The 12380-nt window shown below is 37.3% G+C and overlaps 1 protein-coding gene across 3 annotated transcripts in view; it reads right to left on the bottom strand.

The window, feature by feature from the left end:
* CDK14 (cyclin dependent kinase 14) overlaps positions 1-12380 on the bottom strand; it is a 606215-nt gene that overhangs the window by 466342 nt on the left and 127493 nt on the right. For all 3 annotated transcript variants that reach the window (XR_006196800.1, XM_042917477.1, XM_042917471.1), the window contains exon 3: positions 7254-7499. Coding sequence is in view for 2 of the 3 variants with exons in the window: in XM_042917477.1 (XP_042773411.1) it covers positions 7254-7499 (246 nt within the window). In the remaining variant the exon portion in view is untranslated. The remainder of the gene's footprint in view (positions 1-7253; positions 7500-12380) is intronic.

Here is a 12380-nt window from a genome sequence, read left to right as displayed (position 1 = left end):
TAACAATAAAATAAAGATATGGCATTAAACCTGCTGGCTCTTGGGTAAAGGGAGTGTTCTGATGCCTATCAGCCTTTACAAATCTTTATAATAATATCTGTCCTAAAACCCATGCCAGTGGGTGTGAAACAATCAAACCCATACACTATCAGATGGCATATAAAGTGGCAAAACACAAAAATTGTTACTGCCTCCATTTTCTGCCCAATGAAGAAGAATCCAAAGGAAAATAGTCTTTCCATTTAAAAGAGAGAGAGAGAGAGAGAGAGAGAGACAGTATCATAAAATACCCTCTTCCATCGCAATAGGGGAGAGAACAAAAAGGTAGTAGGTAAAAAGGACTCCGAATAAAACAGAATATTACAGCATCATTCTAAAGAGGAAAAGAAACCATTTCCAGCTTGAGGAGAAAAGAACAAAGACATTTTTTCCAAGGCATATTGAATGGAGGCAAAAACCCCTATAAAGAAAAGAAGCAAAGCAGTTTCCACACAAAGTAAGTGGCCTGATATATAAGAAAGACTTCCCAGGGTAGAACAGGAAAGGGTAAGCCCAGTAAGAAACTCAGGAAAGAGAATCTAAACGAAGTTAACAATAGGAGAGAATCAGTATAAATTTCTAGTTAAACATAGTAGTTTTAACACAGGTATTAATCTCTCCCCCTCACCAATCTGTACTAAATTGACAGTCAAGTTATAACAGTCAAGTTATAACTCACAAGGGCAAACAGAATAGTAAGAAGAAGATTGCAGACAAGATAGATACAAACAAAAATTAGGAGACTGGAGGCAAATGGATGGTAGGTCACTGACTAGGACGATGACCAAAGGCGTAAACCAATTAAGAACAAACTCAGTTCATACTCCAGAATTCCAGAAACACTCAAGAATTAGAAGCTGAACTTTAACGAGGGGCCAAAAACAAAGTGCTTAGTTGGAATGAGTTTAAGAAACAGGTCCTTTCCCAGGAACTTGACTTTCTGGATCAGGTGTCTGCCCTTCCCTGATCCCTGCAGAGGCTTATTCTCTGAAAAGGGTGAACCAGACAGGCTCAGAACTGGGACAGACACCAAGCACAGTGGAAATCAGGATGAAGAGCCATACTGAATGAAAACAAAGCACAAGACAGCCTGTGCAGAACTGGGAGACACTGGGAGACACTTGAACATCTCAGAAAAATAGCAGTTAGGCTTTTGTATCCTAAAAAATAGATCTGTAAGTTTACTCAGCCAAGGAAAAAGATGGATTGATCCTGACATGTGATAGCCTTCCTATGAAATGACTAGGTCTTTACTGCTATTGCCTATGCTGAGCCCTGCCTGTTGACAAGCACTGATGGCACAAAGAACTTCCTATCAACTTGTTTGTACATTACTCATAATATGAACTCAGCCAACAGTTCTATCCAAAGGCATGATCTAGACTCACCAAAATTAAAAATCTTAACAGGCAAGGCAGAGACCAAAACAAACAAACAGAAACAAAGAACTCAAAGGAAACTGGAGATAATTCAGGAAGTATAGTAAAATAATTCCTCAAAATTTCTCTAAGCTATGTTTAGTATCTTCAAAAACATATGAGGCAACATATTATTCATTGAAAAAGAACAGATTCATTAAAAAAATTTTTTTAATGTTTGTATATTTTTCAGAGAGAAAGAGACAGAGTATGAGAGGGGGAGCGGCAGAGACAGGGGGTGACACAGAATCCAAAGCAGGCTCCAGGCTCTGAGCTGTCAGCACAGAGCCCAATGCAGGGCTCGAACCCATGAACTGTGAGATGACCAGAGCCAAAGTTGGATGTTTAACTAAGCCACCCAGATGCCGCTGAACAGGTTGATTTTAAAAAGAACATATGAATAAGAAAGAGCTTCTGGAAGTAAATGTCAGCAACAATTAAAAATTTAACTGAAGTGTTAAAATTTTTTTAAATATCCATAAAGCAGAGGAAATCAAAAAGAAAATGAATATACAATAAAACAATATTTTCTGAAATTGAAAGAAATTAATTTCAAAATTGAAAAGATCCCCTAAGTCCCAAGAAAAAGGTACACATCAGGGATGAAAGGAAAGTCTTAGAAGTTTCCATAAAGAAGAAAAGCAGATCACAAAGAATGAATTAGGAATCAGAATAGTCTATGGCTTTAAATAACAATATAGGGACAAAGCAATGTCTTCAAAAGGCTATGAAAAAATTTATTTTCTAAGCTAGAATCCTAAACACAGATTATTAATCAAGTTGCCAAGTATGAATAAAAGCATAGGTGTATGGCAATGACATAAACCAAGAACAAGACATATAACCCAGAGCTTAGGTATTTAACACAAAAATGATGGAAAAGAAACTTCTCAAGAAGATGGTGAAGGGAAGCCTCAGGACAGCAGGCTTGGAGATCAACTAGTCCAGACTGGATTAGAAGGAATGACAACATCAAGGACAATCTCAGGGGGAAGAAAAACTGACAGGTTCCTTGATTCTGATTTGTTTCAGAAGTTTTATAATGTTACCAGATAGTCTGGAACCTCAATTTGTGATTGTAATTATAATAATTCATAGGAGGCAATTATGACTAAGAAAATCTAAAAGTTATGCAAAGAAGGATAGAGTTGTTGAATCACTTTGTTGTACACCTAAAACTAATGTAACATTGTGTGAACAACTATATGTCAAGAAAAAATAAATTTTAAAAAGTTATTCATGGAACAGCGTGGCTGGGTGGCTCAGTTGGATGAGCATCCCGTTCTTAATTTCAGCTCAGGTCATGATCACATGTATGGTAAGACTGAACCCTGAGTCAGGCTCTGCACTAACAGCACGAAGCCTGCTTGGGACTCTGCCTCTCCCCCTCTTGCTTTCTCTCTCTCTCACTCAGAATAAATAAACTTAAAAAAAAAGTTATTCAAGGGTCACCTAGGGTGCTCAGTAGGTTGAGCATCCTACTTTGGCTCAGGTCATGATCTCAGGGTTCATGAATTCAAGCCTCACTCACATCAGACTCACTGCTGTCAGCGCAGAGCCCACTTTGGATTCTCTATCCCCCGTTTCTGCCCATCCCCCACTTGCACTCTCTCAAAAATAAACATTTAAAAAAAAAGGTATTCAAGGAAGGAAATTTAATCATAGTATATCATGTTGTCTTGCTATGAACAGCATTTATAGCATCATAAGATGGCAAATACTACTTATTAAAAGCCAAAAAGTAGAGGAAATATATTTGGGGATAAGACATAGCAGAGAAAATCCTCTCCCAAATCTAGAGGCTTGTTCAGATTCAAGTTTAATTTTGTTGGTGTTTTGTGTTAACTTCCACTAGGACATCATAATGTTTGGCTGTCTCTCTTTTGGTGATGTTAGTAGGTATTGACAATCATTACCTATATATATTAACTTGTCAGGGATTACCAAATTGTGATTCCTAAAGACACGATCCTTTCTTTATTTATTAGTGACATTATTTCTAAAAGAGAAATTCACCCACCCCATCAAAACTAGGTAAATCTGAGGTAAATTTTATATAGGAATCACAGAAAATAAATGCTTAGTCATTTGCTTTTTTACCAGTTTTCAACAATGATTCTTGTTTTTATAAAGATTTCTCTTGGGTTTCGTATGTTAATTTATAACATCATATCTCTAATTTTTCCAATTGCTTAGAGTATTTCCATTGATTCCTTTGGACTTTCCAGATATGTCATCAAAAATCTGCAAATAAAGATAATTTCACCTCCTAGGTTGCTTTCATTATCTGTAAACATGTTACTCTGCTCTTTTTTCTTTTTTTTTTTTTTTCATAGTTTTGTATGGGATTTAACCAATAATTTTTCTATTGGCTAGTATTAGCAAAATGAACTATTCAGTAGTTTAAGATAGGGGTGTGGCCAAGATACCTTTTCTAGCTTCCTAGAATAAAGTTCTTTCATCTTTTTCATGAAGTTAAAAAAATTAAGAAAATCTAGCACACACTCTTCCCCCATCTGTTTTGCCCCAACACTTCGTTCTGGATCATCCATTTCCTCTGTCCCTGTTGAACGTGACCTGCACAGAAGTCTACTTCAACACTTCTATTCAGTACAGGGATCTGTCCTGGAAAGGTGCTTCAATTTGGCTTTCTAGAGAAGTCACAAAAAGGCCAGCAGACCACTCTAATATCAGTAGACCACCATGGTCTCCTTGCATTCATCTACTCACAGAAGCAATCCAAGTCCCTCCCAGTTGCTGCTATCACTGTCCTAAGAATGACCCAACAAGCTGCAGTGTGTACCTGATCATAACGGTAATGGGGGCTTTCTCTGACACAGCTTTCCCTGAGCTTCCAATCTCACACTTTCTGATACCACGCAGTTCTGAAAACTATTAATGTGTTCCCCTCACTCCTATTTTAAGGTTCGTGAGTTACATTTTCACCTGTATTTGTTGTCATTATCCACTGGTTTTGGTTTTACTCTACTCGTTGTTCCAATCACAAGAGGAGTTCAAAATCTATTCCACTGCAATACTCCCAGACTCCTCTATTTGATCTTTTAAGCTATGTTCAAGCATTACTTTAATAAAGATAAAATTTAGCTTTAGAGAGAAAGAGATACCAGAAGCATTAAGCAAGACTCAACTTTCCTTAATAAGAATTGAAATTAATTCCTTATTAAATATTAAAAATATTGAAACCCCATTGTTATCATTCATAGTGCAACAGACACAATGACTTTATTTTTTTTTTTTTAATTTTTTTTTTCAACGTTTTTTATTTATTTTTGGGACAGAGAGAGACAGAGCATGAACGGGGGAGGGTCAGAGAGAGAGGGAGACACAGAATCGGAAACAGGCTCCAGGCTCCGAGCCATCAGCCCAGAGCCTGACGCGGGGCTCGAACTCATGGACCGCGAGATCGTCGCGGGGCTCGAACTCACGGACCGCGAGATCGTGACCTGGCTGAAGTCGGACGCTTAACCGACTGCGCCACCCAGGCGCCCCTGGACACAATGACTTTTAAAACCACATGACCCCTAGTAGCAACAAGCATACCCAGCACCCACATCTTGGTTTCTAAATACCACTTTCCAGTAAAAGGAACTGAGATTCTTTGGAGAATGGCTAGTTTTAGGTCTGGGGCTGGGAAAATACAACATAAGTCAAAAGTGTCTTGTAGGATCAGAAAGTAAGGAAGTATTCAAAAAACAGAGGGATGAAGACATCTCAAAAGGACACAGGACCCAACCTAAATGAGTTCCCAATGACTAAAGTAGGAAGAATCTAAGCAACAAAAGAAGTAACTTACCAGTAGATTATAACTAGTATTACAGATAAAATACAGGACAACTAGTTAAATTTAAATTTCAGGTAAACAGGAAATAATTTTTTAGTATAAATATGCCACATTGTAATATCTAAAAATGCCAGTTTCTATACACCATTTAAAGGCTGACATATAATAATACTTTTTAATGCTTATTTATATATTTTGAAAGAGAACACACATGAGTGGGGGAGAAACAGAGAGAGGAAGAGAGAGAATCTCAAGCAGGCTCCGTGTTGAGAGTGCGGAGCCTGACACAGGACTCAATCTCACAAATCATGAGATCACAACCAGAGCTGAAATCAAGAGGCAGATGTTTAACTGACTGAGCCACCCAGGTGCCCTGACATGTAATAGCATGAAGATAACTATAGAGTAAAACACATATAATTCTCTTTCCATAACATAGGCTTAATCATTTTCAACAACTTCTTTCATTCCTTCTAAATGCCACTAAAAGTTCTCCCAGGAGTTAGGGATATATCTATGACCTAGATAGATGTTACCTTGCACTCACAGGCCAGTTTGAGGAAAAAAAACAAACAAACAGATAATCAATGATCCTAACAAATGCTGCATTGATAGTATTTATTTCAGCTTCATTAACACAAAATGTGACAAGATTTGTGCAGTGTCACACAAGTGTCAATACTTTCCTAGCAGTTGACATTTCTGGCTCTGTTTTACCCTCATCAAATTTAATATTTAATATTTGTGAAATGGCATGGTTCTTAGCAAGATGATAGAATCAAAATTCTCTTAGCATTCTCCTCTTAGCTTTTAAACTGTTAGAACATCACTCAAAGGTTCTTAACTGTAAGTTAAATTTGAAAATTAATTTTTAAAATTTTTTGATATTTATTTAGAGAGGGAGGGAGGGAGGGAGCACAAGTGGAGGAGGGACAGAGAGAGAGGAAAAGAGAGAATCCCAAGTGGGCTCTGCACTGCCAGCACAGAGCCTGACATGGGTCTCGAACTCACAAACTGAGATCATAACCTGAGACGAAACCAAGAATAGGACGCTTAGTCAACTAAGCCACTCATGCACACCTGAAAACTACTTAATTTTAAAAGATCATAAGGTTTTTTAGAAGGTTAAACACAGGCCAGTTTTGGGAATATAAGTTTCAGTAAATATTTTACAGTCAAAAAGCAGCATTCACCTCAAAACATTATACCTCCTTAAGTCTAAAGGCAGGACTTGCCTTAATACAGTGTGAGTTTAGAAAATTTCAATATGATGAATAGGATTTCTCTTTAAGAAGATCAATTTTGGGGTGTTGGGGGGCTCAGTTGGTTAAATGCCCGACTCCTGATTTAGGCTCAGGTTGTGATCTCACAGTTTGTAAGACAGAGCCCCACATCGGGCTCTGTGCTGACAGAGTGAAGCCTGCTTGGGATTCTCTCTCCCTCTCTCTCTCCCCTTCCCTCTGCTAGTGCCCTCTCTCTTTGTGTCTCTCAAAATAAACATTTTTTTTAAAAGATCAATTTCAACATCTACCTCTTAAATTTTAAAATATTTGCACTGAAAACAAACTCGTATAAGACAAGTGAACAAAATTTAACACGAATTCTGAAGTGACATTCTTTGTCATTTGTGAATTTGCCAAACTTAAATCTATCTTTACTGCCCACAAAAACAGGGAAGTTCAATATCCTTTGCAAGGGTTTGAAATAGCAAAGGATCTTTAATTACAAATTCCTCTACCTGGAAACAACTAGGAAAAAAAAAAGAATTTTCCAAAAATAAGTTGAATCATCTGTCATTTGCCTGCTGGGTCCTTATGAATAAAGAGTCTGTATATAGATTGTGTGCTCTCTCTCTCCCCCAAAACATTAAACCACCCTGTGAGAGAATGCATAATCATGCACTGATAAAGCCTCTTGCCCTCTTCCAGCACAGCAAGGTACAACTCTAAGACGGATACTGCGGTTTCCCTGCTGATAAAGAAGACTGTACTTACCGAGCTGGGGCTGGAGTGCCGCCTAACTTTTGGTGACTCTTTGCCAGTGGAGGAGGACTTGAAGTTAATGCAAGCATTGTTCTCGGAATGCACCCTCTTTACTTGATTAGCTGGTTTCTCAAATGGGTCAAAGGTGCTCTGTGTCCTCTGAACCCTGACTTTTTTATCCTCAGGAATTGTGTCCAGGGGTTTGATCACTGAGTCCATTCCCTGGCAGTTCCGTGTAGACATCTTTGTGACACATATCTAGGAAAGAAGAAAAACAAATTCAGAACTCTCCACTGAAATTTTAATATCACTGAACACGCAATTTATTATTCTAAAAAGCATGCCAATTTCCATTTCAGGAAATACCCAGAAAGGCCACATTCTAAAAACTATACCAGCTTAAATCCCAATATGAAAAATTCTTCATAATCATTATGCTTATATTCATTTAGGGCAGACACTAAAAACGCTATCCATAAAATGAGAAGCTTAAGGTTCAGACTACTAGTGACCTAAGAAGGTTCTTGAACCCCATCACATGTTTTACCATCTGCCTGCAAGTGGGATTACTCTGAATCATTAGGAAGTTGGACAACTTGCCTTAATAATAATAATTGTTTTTTAAAAAATCAGTTGAGCGAAATTAGATGGGCATTTTAACTGATGGGTCATCATAGAAGCAGCTAACACAGCTAGAGAAAAAGGTCATCATGTTTTTCAAAAGTACATCTGTCCCCATCCTAAATTCATCTCCAAACTGGAATCTAAAACTTGAGCATATAAAAGAACTAATGGTTAGAGATGTTGAAAAATTGAAAACAGTGTTTTTTTTCTAATATCAAAACTAATGTATGCAAAGAAATAATACTGTAAAAGAGAAACACGGAATAACTTTCATTTCAAAATCCATAAGACCCCTACTTGCTTCCCAACTTCCCTCACTCTCTTCCTACCCTGCCTGCCCTACTCTCTCAATTTATTTTAGTTTCTCTAACTTTTGCCCCATTGTTTTCCACTTTATGTTCTAAACCTTTTATTCTTCCTATACTCTGAAGACTTTGTTGTTCTTATTAAATAACTTTATGGCTTCTGGCTTGTTTGTGAAGCTAGGTAAACTCTCTTGTTCTCTCTAGAGAAAAGGCAACTCTGAAACTGCTTTTAAAGGTTTTTTTTTCTTGCTGTGAAGTCTCCATGTCTTTATTTTAAAAATCAAGAAAACAGAAGACATTTAAGAAAACCCTGGACAATTAAAAAGAAAAATTCAAAGTATTTGAGTGTTATATATAGGATGATTCCATATGAGGAGCACATGTGTCTAGTGTGTGAATAGATACAGATAGATACAGATAGAGATATATATGAAGACACACAGGTACAGATCTAGATACAAATATATGTATATGTATGTATGAGCACAGTAAAGGGTACAGAAGAAAACACCAAAACTGTTAACATAAGATACCTCTAGACATATGGAACTAAATTGGTAAAGGGTAAGATTACTAATTATTTATAGACCCTGTACTGTTTGAATTGCATAATAAACATATCTGGCAATGTAATTTTTGAAAACTGCTAAAGTAGGAAGGTATGTTTAACTAAATTATGCCCTTTCTTAAAATTTTTTAAACAAACAAAAAAAAGTTTAATTAAATCTTAAGCATCAGCTCTATCCTACAAGTATATCTCAACTGCAAAGCACAGGTTGAATTTTAATTAAGTCAAATGAGAAGGATATCATCATAAAACTGTTGAAGATGTCTTAGAAAGACTTAAGACAGATTTAGTGATAATTCTGACAAAATGTGTGCAGGATCTATATACAGAACTTACAAAACATGGCTGAGAGGAGTAAAGAAAAAAGGAAAAGAAACCAATTCATGGGTCTTTCAACTGACTGTGACACTTTCAGGAAGAAGCTAATCTCTGTTTCAGCCATAAAATATTACCAGTTTCTTACTTAACTTAAAAGGAGATTTACATATGCATATATAAAGCAAATGAGGTAAGGAATGTATATAAAATGATAATATAAAAAGATGTACATGTGGACTGAATTGATACACGGATAACAGGAAAATGGTGACTATATTTGAACTCCAACTCTATCCTTGAAGATAGCACCAGGAAGCAGAGTGCCACAGAAACATCTCCTACTTTTGCAAAAGGAGACTACAGAGCTCACCCTGCATTCCATTTAACCCAATATTCTACTTTTTATTCAAGGTCCTTGAACTATCTTAGTAAAATATATTTTATCACATAGAATATTAGCTTTTCTCTATATAGGAAAATATGTGAAAACCTTTTTCTAGATATAGGGGGGAACTTTATGCTGTAAAAATTGGTAACACATGGAGACCAACACAGCCACAGCAACAAATATTAGCAAGGGCTAAATGACAAATGTCACTTCATCATGTCAGCAGAAGAAAGAAGAGTTCTAAGGGTACCATCAAAGTTGAAAGAATAAACTTAATTCTTAACAAGTTCATGAAACTGCATAAACTCATATAAACCTGTCATTTGCTGCTCTTTGTGCTACCAGTTCTCACAAAGCTAAGACTCACAAGATTACTTGTGAAGTTTAGGAGACAGAGGGACTCCGACTGGAAATCTCGATAAATTCTCTGAGTCTATACAATTTAAATAAGAGAAATTGTTAGAGAATCTACTGCAAGTAAGGTCTTATCTCCTTCCTCATATTTTATATCAAGGGTCCTACATTTATTTATATGTTCAGTCAGGTAGCCTCTCATTTTATAGATATAACTATAACATACTTGATAATTGTAAACATCAGTGTGACCTATGCCCCTAGGAAAACCAGCCTCTCTAAAGTATTCTACCATTAAAACAAAAGAGTGGCAGCCTTTTCCTAATTTTTAAGATGAAAAAAGTATTCCTTTTTTAAGTTTATTTATTTATCTTGAAAGAAAGAGAGAGAGAGAGAGAGAGAGAGACAAGTGGGAAAGGGGCAGAGAAAGAGGGAGAGAGAATCCCAAGCAGTCTCCATGCTGTCAGAGCCTGAGCCTGACATGGGACTTGATCTCAATAACCCAGAGATCACTTTCTGAGTCACAATCACTGAGCCACCCACATGCCCCAAGGAAAAAGTTATTTCAACAAAATTTTCTGAACTGAAATATTTCCCACATTCTTAAGCACTTCACATTTATCATTTTTGTCATCTACTAACAAACAACAAAATACAAGTAGAAACTATCATTAACATAAAATAAACTACTTGGAAATAGTATACTTATGTGGAAACATGCCTATGGTTGTGATTTTATTTACTACATTCATAATATAATTTCTTGCTAGTTAGTTTGTAGTTCATATGATAATTTTAAATATTTCAGTATCCCATCGCGGTTTGCAGAGTACCATATTTTCCAGGTATCCCATCAGCAGAACACACTTGAGGCTCACTATCTTCTTATCCAGTTCCATGCAGGCAAGAATGTTGTCTACATTACTGCACCCTTTTCCTACAGTGCCTCACCTGGTGCCTGGCCCACAAGAAAGCTCAATAAGGTTCTGTCTAATTATCATCAGATCTAAGAAAGTTGAGTCAAAGAAATAGTCTGGCTCTGTTGCTAAAAGTACCGAATCTCTGAAACATTTATTATTTAAAAGCTATTGTCAGAAAGACAGCAGTCCTGACAGGAAAAATAATAAACATACATATATATGCATAAAATGTATTAACAAAAGATTTTTTTAACTACAAGCTCATTGTGACAGAATTTTAAAATGACACTTAATGTCCCTCACCTTTGCAAGGCAGCTATGCTCATGACTATACCCTAAATGCAATGTCTCTCACCTTTGAATAATCCCCTCCCTTTTGAGTGTGAATATGATGAGATCACTCCCATGATTATATTGTGTGATATGGCAAATGAGAGATTATCCTGAGTGGGCCTGACCTAGTGAGGCAAGCTCTTTAAAACCAGAGAGTTTTCGGGGCGCCTGGGTGGCTCAGTCGGTTGAGCGTCCGGCTTCGGCTCAGGTCATGATCTCACAGTCTGTGAGTTCAAGCCCCGCGTCGGGCTCTGGGCTGACAGCTCAGAGCCTGGAGCCTGCTTCTGATTCTGTGTCTCCCTCTCTCTCTGCCCCTCCCCTGCTCATGCTCTGCCTCTCTCTGTCTCAAAAATAAATAAAAACATTAAAAAAAATTTTTTTTAAAGCAGAGAGTTTTCTCCAGCTAGTCGCCGAAGAAAAAGAGAGATGTGACGTGGGCATCCTGGAAGAAAGCAAACATTTCATGCCGTGAACTGAAACGGAGACCACATGGCACAGCACTGTGAGCAGCCTCTAAGAGCTGAGAGTGCTCGCTGGCTAACAACTAGCAGGAAAATGGGGACTGTGCTCCTGTTATAATCACAAGAAAATTATTTCTGCCAACAACAGTGATTGAGAGGATCGTGAGCCCCAGGTAAGAACTACAACCATGCCCAACATCTTGATTTTGAGTGAGCCCAAGGGCAGAAAAACCAGCCGTGTTGCTCCTGGACTACAGAAACTGAGCTAAGAAGGTAGTAAGTTTGTGGTGATATGTTACACAGCAATAGAAAACTAATATGCTTACTTTACTGAAATTGTTTAAAGTACTTTGATATTTGAGCAGAATGTTCTTAGGAACATGTCGCAGATACCATTTCCTGAATTTGATATACTGTATCAGATTCAGGAGAAAATAAGTGATGATTCTTATGACTACTATCAGTAAATGACCATATATCACGAGTTTTCTGCAGGATGTAACTCCATCAGCATTATAACATCCACAAACAAGTTCTCTACATAATTAAGTTTATACACAATTAATCTTGGTCTCCATTTTGCCTGGGGTTTATGTGAATAACATCATTATCAGCACCTGCTTTGTACATGTATCTTCATCCAGGAAAGTAATCTATACTTGAATTTTCCACATAGGGCAGAGTGACCGCTCTGGAAAAGTTTCAAGTTTCCAACATTTGGGACAAACAACTTAAACGTGATCTAGCTACCTCTGTTAACCACAAGCAGAAAAGAAAGTAGGATCCAGATCCTTCATAAAGATATAGGGAACCAGCCTTGTTGACCTCATGAGCTTGTCAGGCGACTCACCCTGCAGACCCCCAAAAG

The sequence above is a fragment of the Panthera leo genome, chromosome A2 (genome assembly GCF_018350215.1).
Source record: "Panthera leo isolate Ple1 chromosome A2, P.leo_Ple1_pat1.1, whole genome shotgun sequence".
Taxonomy (NCBI): Eukaryota; Metazoa; Chordata; class Mammalia; order Carnivora; family Felidae; genus Panthera; species Panthera leo.
The sequence above is the reverse complement of the archived record's forward strand: the minus strand, read 5'-3'. Positions and strand labels throughout refer to the sequence as shown.